Source organism: Ahaetulla prasina, chromosome 2 (assembly GCF_028640845.1).
Source record: "Ahaetulla prasina isolate Xishuangbanna chromosome 2, ASM2864084v1, whole genome shotgun sequence".
In the NCBI taxonomy this organism is placed as follows: Eukaryota; Metazoa; Chordata; class Lepidosauria; order Squamata; family Colubridae; genus Ahaetulla; species Ahaetulla prasina.
In genome coordinates, this window is record NC_080540.1 from 148,377,684 (window position 1) to 148,403,008 (window position 25,325).

The 25,325-nt window shown below is 44.4% G+C and overlaps 1 protein-coding gene across 1 annotated transcript in view; it reads left to right on the forward strand.

Moving 5' to 3' along the window:
• The window catches only part of KCNH3 (potassium voltage-gated channel subfamily H member 3), an 83,259-nt gene that overhangs the window by 49,402 nt on the left and 8,532 nt on the right, over window positions 1-25,325 (forward strand). Inside the window, exons 4-9 of the mRNA XM_058170315.1 lie at window positions 5,793-5,923; window positions 11,676-11,928; window positions 13,786-13,943; window positions 14,887-15,094; window positions 19,954-20,220; window positions 22,402-22,601. Coding sequence (XP_058026298.1) covers window positions 5,793-5,923; window positions 11,676-11,928; window positions 13,786-13,943; window positions 14,887-15,094; window positions 19,954-20,220; window positions 22,402-22,601 — 1,217 coding nt within the window. The remainder of the gene's footprint in view (window positions 1-5,792; window positions 5,924-11,675; window positions 11,929-13,785; window positions 13,944-14,886; window positions 15,095-19,953; window positions 20,221-22,401; window positions 22,602-25,325) is intronic.

The window sequence follows — 25,325 nt, forward strand, 5'->3', positions numbered from 1 at the left end:
TCTTAAAGACAAAGCAGACTCAGTCTTCCTTAAAAGCCTCCCTTCCCCCTGCAGATATTTTGTACCCATTAAGAAAGACTGGGCCAGCCTTTCTACAAAACAAAAGACCTTCAGCTTCAGGGCGATGGGATTAAGACGAATAGGACATGACCATTCGGGACATAACAGGATTAACCCACTACCATTTAGCAGAAGACACAGAGCTCACTGCATTGCAGAATCTTCTAAGTGCATTTCAGACATATCACAACCCCCCTAACAGTATCTCTGAAACCTATAAAAACCCATGTACTTATCAAACCAATTGGTCAGTTGACCCAGGACTGCTGTTGGTTCTGTTCATCATTAAACCACCTTTCCAATCAGCCTCCATGTTTCCAGTGTCTTTCTCCCAGCTTGGAACTGAACCAGATGGATTTTCCTTCCGACAGGTTGTATGATGGTAGATTTAGAAGGACAAGAGCAGTTCACCATTAGACCCAACCCCCGTTTCTGGAAAATCTATAATATTTCCAAAGATAGGCATGCTGCATTTCTTACGATTGAAGGAGCTGCAGCTTTGCCTTAAAATTCCACAGTATGGATATTCCAAGCAAACATAGCACTAATACAATTTCAGCAGTAAGATTTATGGAACATCTCGGCATGCTGAATATGTTGACCATGTGTGCACGTTCCGTATGTTTTGGGCAATCACTGTAAGACTAAAGAATTATACAGAGATCAAAATCCTGTTCCCTGACAATTAGAAATCCTGCTGTGATTTCACCAGTCATTAGCTGCCTGCTTTCATCTCAGGAACAAACGAAGCATAATATTCATCATCAGATTGTCCTTACAACTGCAGGACTACAGTGGCCCTTAGAGGTAACCCTTGCCTTACAACTATTCATTAACAATGGTTTGAAGTTCCCAAAGGCCTTGGAAAAAGTAACTTATGATCTCAACATCCTTGAAGTTATGACCATCGCACCACTGCCACGGACATGGGCAAGTGATCACAATTCAGAGGCGTGGCTGGCAGACGGCTCACATTTATGACAATTGCCGTGTTTTACGGTCCCATGATCACAATTTGCAACCTTTCCAGCTGCCTTCCATCAAGCAAAGTCACTTGCGGAAGAAAGAGTTGCCTAACGATAACATGAATCGCTTAATGATCACATGATTTGCTCAATGATCATTGTGATTCTCTTAACAATTGTGGTTGAAATGATGGTAAAATTGGGTTCAGTCACGCACAGCTTAACAAACACATCACTTAGCAATCTAAATTCCAGTCCTAATAGTGAGTCCTAAATCAAGGACTAACTGTATTGATTTTTGCCTCTATAAGCTGCATCAGAGGTGGGTTTCAGCAGGTTCTGACCAGTTCTGGAGAACCGGTTGCAGAAATTCTGAGTAGTTTGGAGAACCAATAGTAAAAATTCTGACTGGCCCCTCCCTCATCTATTCTCTGCCTCCCAAGTTCCAGCTGATTGGGAGGAAATGGGGATTTTGCAGTAACCTTCCCCTGGATTGGGGTGGGAATGGAGATTTTACAGTATCCTTCCCCTGGAGTGGGGTGGGAATGGAGATTTTACAGTATCCTTCCCCTGCCATGCTCGCTATGCCACGCCCACCAAGCCACACCCACAGAACCAATAGTAAAAAAATTTGAAACCCACTACTGAGCTGCATGTGTATTTACTCGGTGGTTCAGTCCCTAATCATCTCGCAAGTGGACTACTTTAATATCCTCTACATGGGGCTACCCTTGAAGACCATTTGGAAGCTACAGTTGGTGCAGAGTACGGCAGCTTGGGTAATTTGCCCTCCCCCCACCCCCACCCCGAGAATGGCCCTGTGACACCACTGATCTGTGAGCTGCATTGGTTACCAGTCTGCTCCCGGGTGCAATTCAAGGTGTTGGTGATCACCTTTAAAGCCATTCATGGCATGGCTCCAGGTTACTTGACGGTTACTATTCACCCCGCTGTGATTGGCCTGTTACCACTCATGCTGGCAGAGGAGGCGTGTTGTTGGTCCCATCAACCCAATTATTCTGGATGTCGGGGTCCAGGAGGAGGGCCTTCTCTCCTGTTGCTCCTGCCCTCTGGAACATCTTGTCCCCCCCCCCAATGTGAGGTTGGCCCCAATCCTCCTATCCTTTTGTTAAGGGCCTATAGACGTGGCTTTGCCAGTCGACTTGTGGCCCCAGTGGGGGAACGGCGCAATGGAGGTGGTTGATTGAGTAATAGCAGATCCTCCCCCATGTGTCCTTGGTTTTAATGTTTGAATTTAACTTTTTATATTTTAGATTTTATGTAACTGTAAGCCACCCAGAGTTGTTACCCTATGGTAGGAAACTCTATACCGTTTCAGAAACATAGTTGTCCAATCTCTTCTTAAAAACTTCCAGTGTTGGAGAATTCACAACTTCTGGAGGCAAGTGTTCCTCTGATTAATTGTTCTAACTTTCAGGAAATTCCTCCTTAGTTTTAGGTTGCTTCTCTCCTTGATTAGTTTCCACCCGTTGCTTCTTGGCCTGCACTCAGGTGCTTTAGAGGATAGCTTGACTCCCTCTTCTTTGTGGCAACTCCTGAGATATTGGAACACTGCTATCATGTCACCCCTAGTTTTTCTTTTCATTAAACTAGACATACCCAATTCCAGAACTAAGTTTCATAACATGAATCTAAGACAAGAATTACATCTGATGTAACAGAGTGTACATATCAAATCATTTCCATTACATTTAATTAGTCTTTAATTCCCCCTTGGTTTAATCATTCCTGATGCATATACACAAGGTTGTCTCATGAAGTGGAAAGGTTCAATAGCAAATTTTGGAGGGGCTATAAGGGCCAAAGTCTAGACCGTACACAACTCTGGCTCTTAAGTTGTGTACTAGTACTTGTCTTACAACCATAATAAGTCCTTGTCTGACAACCATAATTAGAATCAGAAGCTCCATTGTAAGCAACACAATAATGGAGGTCATGCCCAGTTTTATGACCTTTTTTTGCCACGGCAGTTAAGCGAATCACACTTCTTCCATTGACTTTGCTTCTCGGAAGCCGGCTGGGAAGGTTGCAAAATGACAGTCATGTGAAATAAATAACGCCGGTTGCCAAATGCCCAAATTTGGATCACACGACCAGGGGGGCTGCTACAATGGTCGTAAGTCTGACGACCAGGCATAAATGGGGAAAAAATGACTTTTTTCAGTGCCATTGTAACATCAAATGGTCGTTAGACAATTGCTCATAAATAGAGGACTACCTGTATCTCTGGATAATGGACTTTCAACTTTCTGACCAAGTGGAGCCTATTTTGTATTGGCTGCCCGGGTTCTTCTTGGGCATGGGACAGGAACTTTCCCAGCTGTTTATCTGCCAGAGGTAAAGTTTTGAAGTTTGGGCTTTCTATCCTCAGAATAAAAAAAAATCTCTATCATTGAGTTGGGGCCTCTGTCTGGGTCTTCTAAGTCAGGGGTCTCCAACCTTGGCAACTTTAATCCTAGAGGACTTCAACTCCCAGAATTCCCCAGCCAGCTTTGCTGGCTGGGGGATTCTGGGAGTTGAAGTCCTCCAGGATTAAAGTTGCCAAGGTTGGAGACTCTGTTCGAAGTAATCCCTTGGTTTGAGCCTCTAAATTGCACTCTAAATTGAGCCTCTAAGTTGTGATGCACAGCTTTGCTGCAGTTTTATGGTGTGTAGGGGATGCTCCTTTCCTTCTCCCAGATTTGGAGATGCAGGTGCAAAGTGCAGGTAGTCCTCGGCTTATAACAGTTCATTTAGTGACCGTTCAAAAAGACAACGGCACTGAAAAAAGTGACTTCTGACGGGTTTTTCCACCGTTACGGCCGTTCCAGCAACCCCATGGTGATGGGATCAAAATTGAGGTGCTTGGCATTTGGTTCATATTTATGACTGTTGCTGTGTCCCAAAGGTCACGTGATCCCCTTTTTGCGACCTTCTCACAAGCAAAGGTCAGTGGGGAAGCCAGATTCACTTAACAACCGTGTTGGTAACTTATCAACTGCAGTGATTCACTTAACAACCGAGGCAAAATGGAGCAAGATATACTTAACAAATGTCTCACTTAACCACAGAAATGTTGGGCTCAATTGCGGTTGTAAGTCCAGGACAACCTGTACTCTGTTTTATTGTCTTGAACAGTGATGCCACATGGAGAATAGATAGATACACAGCCAATTGCCTCTGCTAGCTCTGAAGAGCTGCTCTGCTAGATGAGATTCCTGACAACCCTTTGTCTGTGCAAGATGCCCATTTGTTGCTTGTGAAGGATTATCACAAATCAACAAAAAAAAAAATGGGTATTCATGCCACAACAGGAAGTGGGCCTAGAAAGAAGGGTATGCAAAAGAACACAGAATTTCAGAGGCACTCAAAATAAAAAATAAATAAATAAGCAAGGGCTTTTTCTCCAATTATATTTCTGCTGATGTAAGACAACAATAACATTTAGGATGGTATCCAAAAATAAGAAGAAGCTAACTCTCAGGCTCCAATTCTTTTGTAGTGGAGGTCATTGAATTTAGACATTTTTTCTGAAGTGGCATCTATAGTACTACTGTATATCTTACTTTCTCATTATGACCAGTTTCCTGGTCATGTTAATGAACAGATACATATGGATGAAATGCAATGAACGGTTGCAGGGACTGGGAATGTCTAGTCTAGTCAAAGAGAAGGACTAGGGGTGATGCAATAAAAGTCTTCCAATATTTGAAGGGCTGCCACAGAGAGAAGGGGGGTCATGTATTCTCCAAAGCAACTGAGGACAAAACAAGTAGTAACAGATGGAAGCTTAACGAAGAGAGAGCCAATCTAGAATTCAAGAAAAATTTCCTGACGGAAAGAACAATTAATAAGTGGAACAACTTGCCTCCAGAAGTTGTAGGTGCTTCATCACTAGAGATTTTGAAGAAGAAACTGGACAGTCACTTATCTGGAATGGTATAGGCCAGGGCAGGGGTGATATTGACTTACCTTTGCTACCGGTTGGCAAATATGAGCAGGCGCACACACTCGCTTCGCTCACTCGCAACACCTCTGTGCATGCGCAGGATCTTCTGCATCTGCGCAGAGCGTCAAAAACGGGATGTGATGATGTCCGGGCGGGTGGCCAGAGCCTCCCACAGTCGCCACTACTGGTTTGCCCGAACTGGATATAACCAGCTGAATACTACCACTAGGCCAGGATCTCCTGCCTGAGCAACAGAGGTGGGTTTCAGCAGGTTCTGGCCAGTTCTGAAGAACAGGCAGCGGAAATTTTGAGTAGTTCGGAGAACCGGTAGTAAAAATTCTGACTGGCCGCACCCCCCCATCTATTCTCTACCTCTTAAGTCCCAGCTGATCGGGAGGAAATGGGGATTTTGCAGTAACCTTCCCCCGGAGTGGGATGGGAATGGAGATTTTACAGCATCCTTCCCCACCAAACCATGCCCACCAAGCCACACCCACAGAACCGGTAGTAAAAAAATTTGAAACCCACCACTGCTGAGCAGGGGGTTGGACTAGAAGACCTCCAAGGTTCCTTCCAACCCTGTCATTCTGTATTCTCTAAGGAAGGCAGTTAAGGCTTTTCCTCTAAAAGATAAGCATTGAATATGTAAGCTTCTGTAACAGTAGACGTCGTCTCCAAGCTTGGTGAAAACATTTCTCGAAAACTCAAATGTTGAGATATTTTCTCATTGAGAGTACATTGGTAATTGTTGAAAGAGCAGATACAAACCCTTCTTGCTCTAACGTACCAAGTACCATCCAGCATTTGTCTTTTGCTAGGTGGACGGCGACGTTATAACCGAGCTGGAGCTAAAGGTTTCAATGCCAATCGTCGGCGAAGCCGGGCTGTGCTTTATCACCTCTCAGGACATCTCCAGAAGCAGGGCAAAGGAAAACGCAAACTCCACAAGGTACGTGGTATGGATGTCAGGCCTGGAAGCCATTTTACCTTGGTGCCTTCAGGATCCAGGCCTGCCACAATCCTACTGTGGAAGTTGAGAGGGGGGATTGGATGAGTAAAGTAGAATTAGCCATAATAAAACTTTGCAGAGGGGTTCAAGGCCATGGTGTCTGACAGCTGTACTGAGAAGAAAGTGGAGGATGTCTTCTGTACCCGAAGGAACTGATTGGAGCAGTGATGGACATGTGGGAGAAGTGGGCAAGGTCTTGAACTTTCTTTTGGGTGAAGAAAAGCCGGAAGCTCTCAGATTCGGGTTTTCCCAGATGTGCCAATATGACATAACATAACAACAGAGTTGGAAGGGACCTTGGAAGTCTTCTAGTCCAATCCCCTGGTTGGCCTAGAAGACCTCTGGTTTCCCAGGCAGGAAACCCTACACCATTTCAGACAAATGGCTATCCAACCTTTTCTTAAAAATTTCCAGTGTTGGAGCATTCACAACTTCTGCAGGCAAGTTGTTCACTTATTGATTGTTCTAACTGTCAGGAAATTTCTCCTTAGTTCTAAGTTGCTTCTCTCCTTGATTAGTTTCCACCCATTGCTTCTTGTTCTACCCTCAGGTGCTTTGGAGAATAGTTTGACTCCCTCTTTTCTGTGGCAACCCCTGAGATATTGGAGCACTGTCTCCCCTAGTCCTTTTTTTCATTAAACTAGACATACCGAGTTCCTGCAACCGTTCTTCATATGTTTTAGCCTCCAGTCCCCTAATCATCTTTGTTGCTCTTCTCTGCACTCTTTCTAGAATCTCAACATCTTTTTTACATCGTGGCGCCCAAAACTGAATGCAATATTCCAAGTGTGGCCTTACCAAGGCATTATAAAGTGGTATTAACACTTCACGTGATCTTGATTCTATCCCTCTGTTTATACAGCCCAGAACTGTCTTGGCTTTTTTGGCAGCTGCTGCACACTGCTGGCTCATATCTAAATGGTTGTCCACTAGGACTCCAAGATCCCTCTCACAGTTACTACTATTGAGCAAGGTACCACGTATACAGTACCTGTACATTTTGTTTTTTTTGCCTAAATGTAGAACCTTACATTTTTCACTGTTGAATTTCATTTTGTTAGATAGTGCCCAATTTTCAAGTCTGTCAAGTCTGTCAAGATCCTTCTGTATCTTGAGCCTATCTTCTGGAGTGTTGGCTATTCCTGCCAGTTTGGTGTCATCTGCAAATTTGATGAGTTCCCCATCTATCCCCTTGTCCAAGTCATTGATGAAGATGTTGAAGAGTACTGGGCCTAAAACAGAGCCTTGGGGTACTCCACTGCATACTTCCCTCCATGTGGATGTAGTTCCATTGAGGACTACATGTTGAGTGTGGCTGATCAGCCAGTTACGAAACCATCTGGTGGTGCTGTCTAACCCACATTTTTCTACTTTATATAGTAGTAGGTTATGGTCTACTTTATCAAATGCTTTACTGAAGTCCAAGTAAATTATATCGACAGCATTCCTCTGACCTACTAATTTTGTCATTTTGTTAAAGAATGCAATGAGATTAGTCTGACATGATCTGTTTTTGACAAACCCATGTTGGCTTTTGGTTATTACTTTGTTTGCTTCTAGGTGTTTGGTGATTGTTGTTTGATTATCTTTTCCAGAATCTTCCCTGGTATTGAGGTCAGGTCTGTAGTTTCCTGGATCTGTTTTTTTTTCCTTTTTTGAAGATGGGAACTATATCAGCTCTTTTCCAATCCTCTGGCAGTTCCCCTGTGCTCCAGGATCTAGTTCAGTGGTTCTGAGATCTCGTCTGCCAGTTCCTTCAGAACTTAGGGGTGTAATCCATCCAGTCCTGGTGCTTTGAACTTGTCTAGGATAGACAGGTGTTCACTTACCATTTTTTTCCCCTACTTTAACTTGTGTTCCTAATCTGTTTTTTTGTGGTGCTGTTTTTGATAGGTTGGATTGTTTTTTCCTTTTGTGTAAAGACAGATGCAAAAAATGAGTTAAGTAATTCTGCTTTCTTCCTGTTGCTTGTCACCTTCTTGCCACTTTCTCCCAGCAATGGGCCAATTGTTTCCTTGACTTTTTTCTTGTTTTTAACATGTTGGGGAAAAAAGTTTTTAGTTATTTTTTACTTTTGTCACTAGCCTTTGTTCATTGTGAGCCTTAGCTTTCCTCACTTCATCTTTACAGGCTCGGGCTATTTGCTGATATTCTGCCTTAATTATTTGCCCCTCTTTCCACTTTTTATACTTGTCCTAATCCATCTCTAATAAAAGTTAGCTTTGAGGAATTGCAAGCCTTGAAGTTTGATTTCATTACTTGGAACTCTAACAATGGACACGGCCAAGGGAAGAACAGATTTTCAGAAGTTTAGTGGATAGAAGTAAAGAGACCATACAGGATCTCAGTTTGTTGAGTGAAGGGAAAGAGCTGAATATTTATCATAGGGGACAAGGAAGGTAACGCTAGTTCACTCACTACTCCAAACCTTTTGTTCACAATTCAAAAAATTTTCAAAATATTTGATTAAGTTTCAAAGATTAAGAGATGAGATCATACATACCGAAAAGCAGAAACCAAAGCGATTCAATCTTGGGAGTCGGGGGACGGGAAATAATTGAAAATACGTTTCCGAAGCATCTTAAAATGAAAGTGCCTTCATTTATCAGCACTATTAAATGAATATGGGGCAACTTGAACTATCTGAGAAAAAGAAAATCGTGGACCTTGACGGACACTAGATGTTGTGTCCTACCCCCACTCCGACGAACGAGTCAAGGAAGTCCGTAACAAACTTGGCAACAAAGCCTCTGCCAAGTGCCTTCGAGGTTTATCAGGGCAGGCAGGAGTCCAAGTTGTGACTTCAGCGATAGGGTCCGATATCAGCAAACTAGAGAAGACTTTGCTTGACTCAAGATTGGAATGCCAAAAGCAGGTCCTTTATATAGGCTGTGGGGTGTGGCTCCATGACTCAGCATTTATCCAGGCTTGCCCCACCCTTCCTTCTGCTGGCGTCGCCTCTCAGATCTCCGGAAGCGAGGGTCCACCCACTTTGAATTGTTTTCAGCTCTGGATCTGCTGTCAGTGTCTGGGAAAGGGAGTGGTCAGAGGGAGTAATTCCACCACCTGGCTGGCTTCCTGCTCTGAAGGCTGAGACAAAGGAACACATGCTGTATGAGTGAGGTTTATTGGGCTTCTCCTTTCACTCCTTGAATCCTCTCCGGGCATGGGGCCAGGGCCAGGGGCTGTAGTCATGACAGGCCATTCATCTTCATTATCAGACTCTGAGTCTGATAAAAGGCCCGGTTGGAGACGGGAGGGGCCCGGCTGAAGAGAGGAGGGAGGATGAGTCACTACACTAGACTTGACGTTGCTCTGTCATCTAAACAAGATGGTGCTTGAAGGAGGACCTCAAAATTGGTTGATTTCACACTGAGGAGACCTCGTCTCAGATTATCATAATTATCATACCTTGTTGCACTGGTGTTGCTGCTTGCGGTAGGCCGCTGTGTGGCTCACCGTGCCGGTGCTGCTGCTCGTGGCAGAACACTGCAAAGCTCGTTGTGCTGGTGCCATCGCTTGTGGCCAGACGGTATGTGGCTCATCATGGAGCAGGATGCCGTGCAGCACATCGCACCAGTGCTGCTGCTCATGCGCACAATAGCACAGCACGCCACACAGCCTCCTGTCTCAAGCGGTAGTACTGGCATGATGAGCCACATGGAAACTGGCTGCAAGTTGCCACAGAAGTTAAGCAGTGGCGCAACTAGTGTTGAGGTATGGGAGGCCTAGCTGCAGTGGTGCTAAGGTAAGTGAGTAAAACATCCCCCCAAAATAAGAAAATAAAACTGGGGAATTTTCGGGGAAACACAATATTTGTAACATGTTCATCTGAATGATTGTGTCCGGAACAGGCACAAATGACTCAAAATCAGTAGTAATCGGTAGTAGAAAAGTCATAAAACGGGGCAAACTCATTTAAGAAATGTTTCACTTAGCAACATAAATTTTGGGCTCAATTGTGGCCGTAACTCAAGGACTCCTATGTACTCCCTTGATTATCTAGACATTAACTGATGCCAATAAAAGCCAGTCTGAAATGATTTTGCCCCTTCTATTCCATATGCCAAAGCCAACCAGTCGGCAATTGATTCTCACTTCAATGTTGGTATTTTTTATGACGTCTTAGGACAGAGCAGGGCTAATTTAAGGATGAAGAATAAGTCATGTATGCAGCAGCATACACAGCTCTGTCTTCCAAGAATATGTTACAGATTTTATAAATAACACTCAAAATCTACTGCCCAGGGCAATTCTTCACCCTGATTAATGAAACAGCTGGCTCATTTTTTTTTAAATCAACATTTCTTTATTAAACATACACTAAATATGGAACAGGTTTATTCACTGCAAAAGTCAAAACAGATACTGAAACCAAAAAAAAATTGAAAAGCACAGAAAACACCAGCAATCTCAGACAGCCCCATTGAATGTACTTGTATTTGGTTTAAGTTGTAGTAGTGTGTGGTGTAGTAGTGGAGCGTGCAACCAAATGCAGTACACCCTTCCCTCCAGAAGTTACAGATGGGTAGTAGTCATATTTAATTAGTTATCCTTCTTAAGCCTATAATTTTGTGAAGAAGATCTGTATTCAGCGACTGAGATGTATGTATCTGAGCTTTACTGGATCAGGGCAAAATAATCCTGGAACGGATTTAATATTTTAAATCTTGCCTGGGCCATCCTGGCCCCCTCTAAATATTCTCATTCTGCATCCTCTAGAATTTCCTGGTTAGGAAGGCAATGGCACAACACTGAGTTGTAGACCTGAGATCACCAGTTTGGGATCCCTAGAGGGGCTGCACCAGGCAGGATTTCAAATAGACATTCTTTAACCTACTATCTTTCAGGCCCAAGCCTAGAGATGAGACGATGAGATCCCGTTGAGTTCAATCTTTTATTTGCTTGCAGCTAGTGGACAAAGTCTTGCCAAACTAAAGCTATAACCTCCCAATCTACTAGATCGGAGGTGTCAAACTCGATTTCATTGAGGGTTGTATCAGGGGGCCGGCGTGGGTGTAGCCAGGGTGGGCATGGCCAGCTCAGCATCACTCGTGTCGGAGGTGACTGTGGTGGCCAGCGAAAATGGCTGCAACAGCCTCCTGCAACCCTCTGCCAGCAAAAATGGAGCTCAGGAGGGCCTCATGCAGCCTGCGCGAGCTCCGTTTTCACTGGCAGAGACACCATGGGCCAGTCCTTCACTGTTTCCAGGGCGGCCCCCTGGGCCAAATCTAAGCACCCCGCGGGCTGGATCCGGCCCACGGGCCTTGAGTTTGACACCCCTGTACTAGATCTATCCCGAGAGATTCTAGGGTGTGGCTACCCTGAACCTCTTCCCCAGGACTGTCTCTTGATCTGAGCCTCTTTCCAGGAAGGCACTGAGTTGGCAAAATACTCCCCCCACCCCGATGCTGCAGGTGCATATTCCATCACTCTACCAGTACCCAAAGATAGGACCAAAAAAGCAGGCAGGTCCAGTGGTGGACCAGTTGGATGCAAAATCACCCACTCACTCTTAACTTCCCTGCTTGATGGATTCCTCGGGGTCTCACTGCCTACCAGCCCGTATAGGCTAGGTGGAGAGGCTTTGCTCAATCCTGGGACCCCTGCTTTGCACGGTGACCATTGTTGGCAGTGATTTCCTAGCCTTGCATTTCTAAGCATTTAATCTTTCTTGTTGGTTTCTCTCCAGGGTGTGTTTGGTGAGAAGCCTGCCTTGCCTGAGTATAAAGTTGCTGCTGCTCGCAAGTCACCATTCATCCTGCTGCATTACGGAACCTTCAAGGCTGGCTGGGACGGACTGATTCTCCTGGCCACGTTGTACGTGGCTGTCACAGTGCCCTACAGTGTCTGCTTCAATGGCACCAAGGATGAAGGGCTTCCAGAGGCTTCTCGTGCGCCTCCCAGTGTCTGTGATCTTTCTGTTGAAATCCTTTTTATCTTAGGTATGGGGACAGGTATCAGCACCTGGGAGGAGGGGCGTGTTGTCAACCTTCAGGATTAAGACACAAACAATCCCCTGTTTAATTCCTGACATTCCAAGACACAGGAGAATCTATCCCCTCTATCTATCTATCTATCTATTTCTATTACTATCTATCTATCTATTTCTCTCTCTCTCTCTCTCTCTCTCTTTTATCTCTATATCTCTATTTATCTATCTGTCTATCTCTATCTATCATCTTATCTATCTATCTATCTATCTATCTATCTATCTATCTATCTATCTATTTATTTTCTATCTATCTATCTATCATCTATCTATCTACATCTATCTACTTCTATCTCTATCTCTATTTATCTCTAACTCTCTCTCTCTCTCTCTCTCTATTTCTATCTCTATCTATCATCTATCTATCTATCTCTATCTCTATCTATCTCTATCTATCTATCTATCTATCTCTATCTATCTATCTATCTATCTATCTATCTCTATCTATCTATCTATCTATCTATCTATCTATCTATCTATCTTTCTATCTATCTCTATCTCTATTATCTATCTATCTATCTATCTATCTATCTATCTATCTATCTATCTATCTATCTATCTATCTATCTATTGCTGGTCAGTGTAAATACCGGTTGCCTTCAACTTACAATCATTCGTTTAGTGACTGCTTGAAATTACAACGACCCTGAAAAAAGTGACATAATGAAAATGTGGGCACCTAGCAACTGCCATGTATTTACCACAATGTTGGCATTCCAAGGTCATGGATCGCCATTTGCATGCCTTCCTTCCCTTGGTGACATTCCCAGCTGGCTTCTGACAAGCAAAGTTGGATTTGATTCACAATTGCACACAATTCATTTAACAACTGCAGTGATTCACTTAAGAACCATGGCAAACAATGTAAAATCAGGCGCCTTGCTTAGCAACGGAAATTCTGGTCCCAATTCTGGTCGGTTAGAAAGACTCTTACTTATGTATTTGGGAATTTGGCACCTGAAATCAAAGGAGGTAGGATCTGGTTTTGAGGAAAGCCTGTGAAGATTTGTGATAGCAATAGAACTAGCAACAGCACTTAAGACTCATATACCGCTTCACGGTGCTTTCCAGCCCTCTCTAAGCAGTTTACAGAGTCAGCCTATTGCCCCCAACAATCTAGGTCCTCATTTTACTGACCTCGGAAAGATGGAAGGCTGAGTCAACCTTGAGCCTGGTGAGAGTCGAACTACTGGCAGCCGGCAGTCAGCAGAAATAGCCTGCAATACTGCATTCTAACCACTGCATCACCACGGCTCTGATGGCATCTGCCTGAAAAGTTCTTTGCTTCCAACATTGGAGATTACCAAGGAACTGGCAACAGTGGTCCCAGATCAAAATTGAGGCTTGGAGCTAGATCCTGCTTGACCAGCTCATAGGATTTCTTGCTCATAGCTGGCTTCAAGGGAGCCCTTTTTGCCTCCCTCCCAGGCCTTCTGATTCACTTCTAACAAGCTAGGGCCTTCCCAGGAGGTGATTTCCTTTCACTGGCAAAGGAGCAGTTTCAGCTATACGTGAGTGTCACTCCCTGGCTTCCACTCAAGTGACCATTTGCATGGTAAGAAAAACAGATGATGGTGGGCTCACAGCTTGAAAGCATCAGCTGGTGAGAGTATTACGTAGCCTGGCCTTTGCGACCAGATTGCTTGGAATTGTGTCATTCCGTAACGTCCACAATTCCCAGGTGGCATGACCAGGAATTGTCAGAATTATGACCTGAGGATATCTGCAAGACACCAAGGGGAGGACGACTTGCATAATGGTTGCCAACTTTTGCCATTCTTTTATTGTTGTTGTTTACGTTGTTTTGCAGACATCGTGTTGAATTTTCGCACCACATTTGTCAGCAAATCAGGGCAGGTGGTCTTTGATCCACATGCTATATTCCTACACTACCTGACCCGTTGGTTTGTGCTGGACCTCTTAGCAGCATTACCCTTCGACCTTCTCTATGCCTTCAAGGTCAACGTGGTGAGTTGGGCTCAGAACCTCCATGATGGAGCACACAGGAGAAGTGTTGAACTATTCAAGGCCATATCATGCAGCCATAGGTACATCTTTGTGGAGAGTCAGAGTTGCAACTTAGTTGGTTTTGGCTTTTCCACTATTGCTTCCTGAACTTGGTCTTTCCCTCAATATTTCATTTCTGGATAAAATACTGCTGGTGAGTGTTTCGTCCTCAAAAGTTATGGCTCCCAATCTGGAATCTCACATACTTTAACGAGAGTTTTCCCTGTTAATAGGGAGAACGCTCTGTGGCTACGGAGCCTTCCACTGAACTGAGCCTGCTGGAGAAATGTCTGTTCCAGCAGAAGGTCAGGCCACTGATGAGGAGAGTGGGAGTGTGGACAGACCAGTGCAGAGAAGGCCTTGGGAAGGCTTGCAGCCTGTTCAGATCTGCATTAGTGCCGATGACTCTTTGTTCATGGTTGCAACTAAGTCTGGTTATTTCCAGCTTGTTGGTGATTGTGCAGGGCTTGGATCAGTTCTAGGATCCAAGGTACCCTTTAGCGCTTTTCGCCCAGGTAATTGCAACTCAGAAATGTTGGGAAGACCAAGGAGCATACTTGGGTCTGAAGTTCATTACAAGCCAGCGTGAAACTTCAGAAACCGAAGTATCAGTTGGGTGCATTTTAAACTTACTACCCAAATGGCTATAAATAATTTGGTTGTCAGGTTAAAAGAAGGAAGACTTTTCTATTTTTTTCTTCTTCTCTTGCTGGTGTGGTATTTCAGAGATGTTTAAAATTAAATTGAATTCAAGAGAGCTGTATCCCTTAAAAGCAACCCAAGTACCCTTTGGCTAGGGGCCCTGGTGATGTTGCCAAGTTTCTTCCCTTCTGCCATCACGGCTTTCCCCCTCAACCCCAGAGGGTGCTGTGTAGGCATATCTGGTCTTTTCTTTTTTCCCCAGTACTTTGGGGCACACCTGCTGAAGACGGTGAGGCTCTTGCGGTTACTGCGGCTGCTGCCCAACCTGGATCGGTATTCCCAGTATAGCGCCGTGGTGCTCACCCTACTCATGACTGTCTTTGCCCTTCTGGCTCACTGGGTCGCCTGCGTCTGGTACTTCATCGGCCAACGGGAAGTTGAGAGCAGCCCCTCCCAGTTGCCCGGGATAGGTGCGTGCCGGGGCCTAATTTCCTTGGTGTGGGACTCAGAGGGAGGCAACTGAGGAGGGGGGGGTGTTATTTCCTTCTCCCAGATTAGAGTTGGAGCTCCCCAGACCGCTGCATGTTGCAACTCAGAGGAAGCTTCTCTGTAAGGCCAAGTAGAAACAGAAAGGCATGTATGAATGGCTGTGGCCAGTCAAGGGCAGAAATAATCTGCAGCGTCTCTCTCGTGTTAGGGACCATGAGCTCTTCCATAATTACCATTCTCCAGCAGACTCTAGGGACCGCATGGCGACAAATTAGCAAGTAACTGCTGCATTGGCTTTGAGATAGGGCTGCCAAATCCCTAGGGGAGTGTGGAGAGAGAGAAACTCAGTGCTCAAGGGTGATATATCTGTTGCAACTTGGTGAAGCAAGGTTTTTTTTTTCCCCTCCCTTTTCTTTTTTAAATGAGGAGAGCTGGGAGATCTCCAGGCTCTCTGAATTCATCTTTGGTTTAGCGATGGATCTCTTTCCTCCATGCTTTCAAATTATATTCACCCTCTGATACAGTGCCTTGGCTTTCAACTGGGGACGGTACGGATTCCTGATTTGGCCCATTCCCTTTGGGCTCGCTGGGTGAAATGACGGCAACTGATATCCAGCACATCCAGATGGTACTTCATTGGGGAATTCTGTTTTAATCCTTCATAAATGCTGCCTCTGGCTCACTATCTCGCATAGAAAAGAGAGAGAAAGAAAGCGACCGATGTTGGGAGAATGAGCTACAGAAAGATTGGGATGAATTTCACCTTGGGTTTGGGGCAAGGGGTGGTATTCGCTTACTTTCGCTACCGGTTCGCAAATGTGAGTGTGTATGCAGGGCCTTCTACGCATGCACAGAGGGTCAAAAACGGGACGTGAGGACATCCAGACAGGTGTGTACAGCCTTCCACAGCCGGCGCTACTAGTTCGCCCGAACCGGATAGAACTGGCTGAATACCACCACTGGTTTGGGGCCTGTATAGAGAGCTTCCCTTCATCTTCTGGCTTTTCAAATTCTCTGGGATCTGCGAGAACTGGAATGAGTCCTGAGGAGCTCTTGAGTCCTCACGGTCCCACTTACATTGATCTCTGAAAGCAATTAGGATCGAGGATTCTTCTATTCTCTAGCTCACTTTTAACCACTGCAGGATTTACTGATCTTACTGAACTGGGGCAATTCTTCTATTCTGAGGCTTAATGGAAACACACAATGATTAGAGATTGGGATAAATTCAGAGATACTGTACCTGGATCAGTGTCTAAGTCAGTGACGGCGAACGTCTTGGGATCAGCTTGTCAAAAATTCAGAAAATGACTAACTTGACTCTGCTGCTGTGTCACACATACACACACACAGGAAGAAAAGGGGAAAAAAACTCTCTCCCCTCCACCCCCCATCTAGGCCATCCTGAACAGTGGTACTTAGCAGCGGCAGGAATGAGCCTGGGCCTGAAGACAAGGTCTGGACGTCAAATTCAACCCTACCACCATTGCTGCTATCAAAAAAGCTGCCCTGTGTGAGCCTTGGGTAATGGCACGATTGCCCCTGAGGATCTACCACATGCCACTTAACCTTCATACGGTGTCCCCTTTCTGTTGACAGGGCTCTGCAGCCTACCCAGAATTGCTCTGGGTCACCCCGGGCCTTCCTTTATTTATTTATTTATTTTTATTTATTTATTTATTTTGTCACAACAGTATATATAAGCATAAGCATGAAAATAACCATATCATATATAAGCATATATATGAGCATAAGTATGTAATAACTATATTAATTGGATATAATGAAAGGAAACAATAGGACAGGAACGGTAGGCACGTTTGTGCTCTTATGCACGCCCCTTACAGATCTCTTAGGAATGGGGTGAGGTCAATAGTAGACAGTTTTTGGTTAAAGCTTTGGGGATTTTGAAAAGAGACCACAGAGTCAGGTAGTGTGTTCCAAGTATTAATAACTCTGTTACAGAAGTCATATTTTCTGCAATCAAGATTGAAGCGGTTAACATTAAGTTTAAATCTATTGTTTACTCTTGTATTGTTGTGATTGAAGCTGAAGTGGTCTTTAACGGGAAGGACATTGCAATAGATAATAATAATAATAATAATAATAATAATAATAATAATAATAATAATAATAATAATAATAATAATAATAACAACAACAACAACAACAACAACAACAGAGTTGGAAGGGACCTTGGAGGTCTTCTAGTCCAACCCCCTGCCCAGGCAGGAAACCCTACACCATTTCAGACAAATGGTTATCCAACATTTTCTTAAAAATTTCCAGTGTTGGAGCATTTACAACTTCTGCAGGCAAGTTATTCCACTGATTAATTTGTTTTAACTATCAGGAAATTTCTCCTTAGTTCTAAGTTGCATCTCTCCTTGTTTAGTTTCCACCCATTGCTTCTTATTCTTCCCTCAGGTGCTTTGGAGAATAGTTTGACTCCCTCTTCTTTGTGGCAACCCCTGAGATATTGGAACACTGCTATCATGTCTCCCCTAGTTCTTCTTTTCATTAAACTAGGCATACCGAGTTCTTGCAACCGTTCTTCATATGTTTTAGCCTCCAGTCCCCTAATCATCTTTGTTGCTCTTCTCTGCACTTTTTCTAGAGTCTCCACATCTTTTTTACATCGTGGCGCCCAAAACTGAATGCAATATTCCAAGTTTGGCCTTACCAAGGCATTATAAAGTGGTATTAACACTTCACGTGATCTTGATTCTATCCCTCTGTTTATGCAGCCCAGAACTGTGTTGGCTTCTTTGGCAGCTGCTGCACACTGCTGGCTCATATCTAAATGGTTGTCCACTAGGACTCCAAGATCCCTCTCACAGTTACTACTTTTGAGCAAGGTACCACATATACGGTACCTGTGCATTTTTGCACATAGATGATTCTATGAGTTAAACACAGGTCCTAAAGTTTTCTAAACCCAAGATTTCAAGTCTGGTGGCATAAGGTATTTTGTTGTATTCAGAGGAGTGGAGAACTCTTCTTGTAAAATATTTCTGGACACGTTCAATTGTATTGATGTCTGAAATGTGGTATGGGTTCCAGACAGGCAAGCTGTATTCAAGAATTGGTCTAGCAAATGTTTTATAAGCTCTGGTTAGTAGTGTAGTGTTTCTGTAGTGTTTCCTTCATGAAGCAGCTTCCGAGTACACTCTTCCACAGCCTCTGAAAACCACGTGAAAGCAAGCTCCATTCTCACACAATTTTTGGAGGCTGTGGAGCGCATACAAGAGCACAGCCTTCTCCCGTAGCCTCTGCATCCTCCACAGCCTCCAAAAATTATGTGAGAATGGGATGTGCTTTCAAGAATAATTGTTGTTAGGTATGGGTGAACATTGGTGTGTCACCCAAAATGTCATGGCGTGTCACCCTTGACGCATGTGTTGGCCATCACTGGTCTAAGTGGAAGATTGTGCTGACTATATTTATTTTCAACATTGCACTTGGCTAGATCTCTGAGAGATCTAATAAATGGTTGCAAGAGAGAAGCTTTAGCAAAAGCGCTATCTCACGGCTGTCAAACTTGCGGCCCGCGGGCCAGAGGCGTCATGTGCTGGCCACGCCCCCGCCCAGTTTATTGAAGGGGAAAAAAGTCCCGATAGGTCAAGTGACAATGTGAATTTGACATCCCTGCGTGAACATTCATTTAGATGCCAGTGGGTATGACTGGCTTAAACGTGCTGTGACAGGGGACAAATAGTGCCACCTTGCTTAAGCATGGATTCCAGGTGGGACTAGTTTGCATGAAGAAAGCTTATGATGTGTACAGCCCTGGCCAGGATTTTTTAAACTGTGTCCCATGGAACCCCGGGGTCTTGTAAGGACCCGGTGTGTTCTGTGAGAGGTGAAGATTAAAAATAAAAATAGTTCAGTCAGATCCAGCTATTTTTCTACCAACAAGAGCTTCACCACTTGATCAGGGCTTCCAAGAACTAATTAATTATTTTTTGTGAACCAAGAGGTTCCATAATTGGGGGGGGGAAATTTGAACACCACTGATCTGTAGAAGGGTGGGCGACCATGAACTTAGCGAATGTGTGCCCTCAGTGTATGGTGAAAGATATTATATTTGTAGAAGGATATGACACATCCACAGAAACTATCATTAAAGCCAGCCAGAAAAACTGTGATCATCTAAAATAGGGTTATCAAACACAAGGCCTGTGGGCTTTGTTTTCGCTGGCAGAAGGTTGCAGGAAACCGTCGCAACCGGAAACAGAGGTCAGGAGCCTGTTTTCACTGGCAGAGCACTTGGCCCCCACAGGGCCCCACACACAGGTGACATCGAGCTATCCATGCCCACCCTGGCCACACACACACACACACCTGAGGTCAAACATAACCCTGATGCAGCCATCAATGAAATCAAGTTTGACACCCCTGATCTAAAAGTTGTTGGGCTCTGAGTCCCATCCATCCCGGGCAGTATGACCAGTGGGAAAGATGCCAGGAATTATGGTTCAACAATGCCTGGCAGGCTAATAAGTTGTGTATCCCCCCCTTTTTTTTACTACAGTAGTGTTAAAAGAGATTCAAATGAAACCTCATAGAACACGACGGATCAGATACTTTAGACAAGCAGCAGAGGAAGGCAATTGCCTGCCTGCCCTGGTTGTCCAAAGCTGTCTGATGGACCAGTGTTGGAACTTCTATCTCCTGGCCTACTATTTAGGTTCTTCTGCAGGACACTGGACCAGAGCAGGCTGTGTCTGCAATTGGCATGCTTTTGGGAAAGAAACCCCATCTATAAGGGTGAAGGAATAGTATTCAGGAGAAGGAGGGTTTTCTTCTAGCTTTGATTTCTTCTTCCCCATCCTTGCAGGTTGGCTGCAGGAGCTGGCTCGACGTCTGGAGACTCCCTATTACCTGGCTCAGAGGAACAGCAGTGGTGAAGAGGAACCTGCCAACCAGACTACTTCCTCCCTGAATGGCACAACTTGGGAACTCTTAGGGGGACCCTCCTTGCGCAGTGCCTATATTACCTCCCTATACTTTGCCCTCAGCAGCCTGACCAGTGTGGGCTTTGGCAACGTATCAGCAAACACCGACTCAGAGAAGATTTTCTCCATTTGCACCATGCTGGTGGGGGGTGAGTTGGTCTCTGCCCCTGGGTGGGATGTCAAGAAGGAGAACCCGCAAGATCTCCCCAGCATCTTTCCTCCCCCTCCTCCTCCTCCTCCTCTCAGCTTCTAACTCAGGTTCTTGGGCGATCTAGTTCTCATGACAACGGGCCAAGCACCTTCTTTTATTGTGAGTTTTATTTTGGTACATCGCCAACAACCAGCAAGGTAGTTCTTATGTCCTTAGCCTCCTTCCAATGGTAAGAAAAGAAAACCAGATGGCCGATCTCAGTTCTTCTCAGATTGTGGAACACATTAGTGGTGGGAAATGAAAGCTGCCTTTTTAAATTTAGACCTAACTTGTAACGGCTAGACTAAGGAAACCAAGATGAAAGAAGAGGCTGGGGTGGGGGTGGGGCGGGAGGGGATGGGCACACCAAATTCCTCTCGTTCATATGCTCTGGGGCTAACCTCCAGCAAGGTTTACTGAAAGGGGAAAAAGAAGAAGACTTATCAACGTAAGGAGAGGCCTGCTTCCCTGCTCATTCATTGGTTGCAATGAAAGTACCACCTGGAATTCTTCTCCTGATTCAGTTTTAGTGCTGCTTCTTCCACCTGGATATGCTCTGGATGTTCCCCAGATTCTCAGCTCCCCAGATTCTTGGCTGCCATGTTTATAGGTCCAAGGCAGCTAGAGATAGCAAGATTGGGAAAGATTAGTTTGTGGTTTAATTGCAGGATAGTTGGATTACAGCCACAACTACAGTTATGGGGCAAGAGTCTGTATGTTAGAGACCAGGCTTTTTTGAGGATGTTGCTTTTTTCGAGAAAGAGGCAGAAACATAATAAATAATGAACTGACCACTCAAATAAGCAATTTCATCTTAGGTGCCAGGACATGCAGAAACATGTCCATTGAATGAGATAATAAAAGTTATGAATTGGACGAGGGGTAATCCTCGACTTACAACTATTCATTTAGCAACCGTTCAAAGTTACAACAGGAGTGGAAAAAAATAGCTGATGACCAGTCCTTGCATTCACGACCGTAGCAACATACTCATGGTCACAACAATCAAATTTGGTGCTGTTGGTAACTGGCTTGTAATTATGACAGCTGCAGCGTCCTGGAGTTGTGTAATCACCATTTGCGATGTTTCCAGCTAGCTTCTGACAAGCAAAGTTAATGAGGGAAGCTGGATTTACTTACCGAGAACATGAGTCACTTAACTACAGCAGTAATTTGCACCAAAAAAAAGGGGGCGGGGTTATAAAATTGGGCTTAGCAATGGAAATTCTGGTCCTGATTATGACTGTAAGTTAAGGACTATCTGTCCTGTGTCATGTAGATGAAGAAGAACCTATTTGAAATACTCTCTTCTACCAAAAAAACCCACCTTGCCAGATAGAAAACTATCATCCTAAGGAGCAGGCCAGGTCAGAGGATTTCTCCCTTGGCTTTTTTATATATATATAAGCATGCTTAAAACCATCCATATAAATTGAATATCCCAAAACTTAACCTGCCTCTTGAATCTGCATTACAGGCCGTTCTGTTCTAGCTCAGTTATTGCTCCATTGTTCTCCTATCTAGATAAAAGTTTATGTCCAAAACTTTTAATCCCAACGCTTCCTTCATTCTTTTTTATTTGCTCATGAAGTTTGTCCTGTTCCTCCTATCGAAGTGATCATTGGCAATACTGCAGTGGTGGAATTTGATTGGTTTTACTATCAGTTCTGTGGGCTTGGTGGGTATGGTGTGGCTTGGTGGTAGCGGTGGGATTCAAATAATTTAACAACCAGTTCTCTGCCCTAATGATTTCTTCCAACAACCAGTTCACCAAACTGCGCAGAAAGTTAACAACCGGTTCTCCCGAAGTGGTGCGAACTGGCTGAATCCCACCACTGCTTGGTGGGCATGGCAGGGGAAGGATAGTGCAAAATCTCCATTCCCACCCCACTCCTGGTGGAAGGATATTGCAAAATCTTCATTCCCACCCCACTCTGGGTTCAGCCAGAGGTGGTATTTGCTGGTTCTCCGAACTACTTAAATTTCCACTACCGGTGCTCCAGAACCTGTCAGAACCTGCTGGATTTCACCCCTGCATTACTGGCCTCACAAAACCAGGTGGTGCTTCTGCTGCTCACCTTCTCCTTGGCCATCTCAGCCAGAATAGCCTTGGTCTGTTCTCTTTCTCCTCCATCCCCAGCACTGATGCACGCTGTTGTCTTCGGCAACGTAACAGCCATCATTCAACGCATGTATGCTCGGCGTTTCCTCTATCACAGCCGTACACGTGATCTGCGCGACTACATCCGTATCCATCGGATCCCTCCGCCGTTGAAGCAGCGCATGCTGGAATACTTCCAAGCCACCTGGAGTGCCAGCAATGGGATTGATACGCGGGAGGTGAGATCCAACCCTGATGAGGGCAAGATCTAGGCAGAAAAAGTGGACAAGGTAGAGCAGGGCTGAGGAATTCTGGGAATTGAAGTCCACAGGTCTTAAAGTTGCCATGGTTGAAGACCCCTGAGGTAGAGGATTCTACCCAGGACCGCCTGACTCTTCTGAGAGAGCAGCTGGGAAGGAACTAGATGGCCTGCTTGATGCATTGGATTACAATTCCCATCATTCCTAGCTAAGCACAGCTGATAGGTATGCTGGTATGTGTGACCAGAGTTGCAGCCCAATGCATTTGGGGTAGAGGTCAGCAACCCACGACTCTGGAGCCGCATGTGGCTCTTTCATCCCTCTGCTGCGGCTCCCTGTCACCAGTCAGCTCCACAATTGATAGGGCTTTCAGTTAGGATAGGTAGAGGAAAAAGGATGCCGTGCTAGGAGGAGACTCTATGATGCGGGAACTGGACTTCTGGTTGGCTCCAGAATTTATTTTATTTATTTATTTATTATTTAGATTTTTATACCGCCCTTCTCCCGAAGGACTCAGGGCGGTGTACAGCCAGATTAAAACAATAATATACAAAATTAAAATAACAATTAAAATACATATTCAAAAGATGGCCGAAAATTAAAACCGTCGAATTGACCTATACTAAAATACCCATCCCCATTAAAATTAATAATAGATAATTTAAAATCAATAAAATTTAAGCCAGCCCCGCGCGAATGAAAAGATGTGTCTTCAGTTCGCGGCGGAAGGTCCGAAGGTCAGGTATTTGGCGTAAACCCGGGGGAAGCTTGTTCCAGAGTGTGGGAGCCCCCACAGAGAAGGACCTTCCCCTGGGGGCCGCCAGCCGACATTGCTTGGCGGATGGCACCCTGAGAAGTCCCTCTCTGTGAGAGCGTACGGGTCGGTGGGAGGCATGCGGTAACAGCAGGCGGTCCCGTAAGTACCCAGGCCCTAAGCCATGGAGCGCTTTAAAGGTAGTGACCAAAACCTTAAAGTGCACTCGAAAGGCCACAGGTAGCCAGTGCAGTCTGCGCAGGAGCGGTGTTATATGGGAGCTACGGGAATTGAATGGGAGGCTTCCGGTAAGGACCGTTGTGGCTCTTTGAGTGTTTAAGGTTGCCGACCCCTGATTTGGGGCATGCCCAGAGCAGAGAAAATTTATGTGATGTGTGCACCATGCCTTCCAAATAAAAAGGGTGAGTTTCAGCCATTCTGTCATAGCACCTATTGATTAGGTGCTATGCAAATCACAGGAGAGCTCTAGGCCAATTTCTTCCTCCATACCCATCTTGCCCTTAAGCAGCCTTCCCAGAATTATTGTGAAGGTCAATATCTGGTCAATGGCTGGGAAATTACCTTGAAGTTCTTGGAGGAAGAGCAAAGGGAACAATCAGGAGGTTGACAAATGAGCCACATTGTCTTAGTTGTGGAATTGAAAGAGACTACCTGGAGAAAGGAAGCAGAACAGGAAAGCAGAGTATAAATAGTACAGACTGCTAACAAAGGTGGGTGCTCCTCTCCCATCGCACTGAAATTGGTCTTGGCCTGTACACAGTTGCCTTAACTGCAACCTTCTGGTCCCTGTTCTCACTCTGTTGTTATATAGGTAGTCCTCCATTTAACACCTGTTCATTTAGCGACAGTTCAAAATTACAACACAGGAAAAAAGGTGACTTACAACCAATCTTTGCACTTAATGACCTTGGTCACATGTTCCTTGTATTTACAAAGTTTGCAGCATCCCAGAATCGCGATTTGCAACTGTCCCAGACGACTTCCCACAAGCAAAACCAGGGGGGGAGCTGTATTTGTTTAACAATGATTCACTTAACAACTGCAATGGTTTACTTAATGACCTGGCGAAAAAAAGCTCACAAAATCGGGTGCAAGTCACTTAGCAGCAGAAATGCTGGTCTCAATTGTGGTTATAAGTCACAGACTATCTGTATTTTCATGAATGGAATCAGCCCATCAGAACTGGGGCTTGGGGTGGGGAGGACCCACAAAGAGCAAAACCTGGCTTAACCTCAGGTAAGCAAGGCTGTCTGTCTAGCCATCTCAGGGATACGTGATCACTAAACAGTAAATGGTGGAAAAATAAAAATATTGTATAGAAACAGCTGGGAAAATGATTGAAATGCTTCCCTCTGAAATTTTGGCCCATATGTTTCTATAGTGTTTCTGCTGGACTGGATAATGGATAAGCTGACCTGACCAATGGACATTTTTTCAGCCTCCCCTCTAGGTGATGAGACTTGTTCTTTTCTTTTTTCTTTTGGTAAAGTTTTTTATTTTTTTAACACAAACCACCACATACAATGCATTTTTTCTGAACAGAATATCAGCCAGGTTTCATATTCATACAAAGTTTAGCTCTTTCCCAACGCATCTTACATGCGTTCATTGATATATTTTCAAAGGAAAAATAAAAGGAATAGAAAAAGGAGGAAAATAAAAAAAGATTGAAATATATATTGGTTGAAGTACTAATGAAATTGAAAGTATAAAAAAGAGTTGGCAATATATTAAATGACTTAAATATTGATAAAGGTTATTATGGCTTTTACTAAAAGTTTTAGAAATGACATCATGAAGAAAAATTGGGGTTTTTTCTTCTATTTGATTATGATTAATATTGCATGAATTGTCACTGAATTGCAAATATATGATTGATTTTGATGTTTGATAAGCAGAAGATATAAAAGAGTATAAATATTAAATGG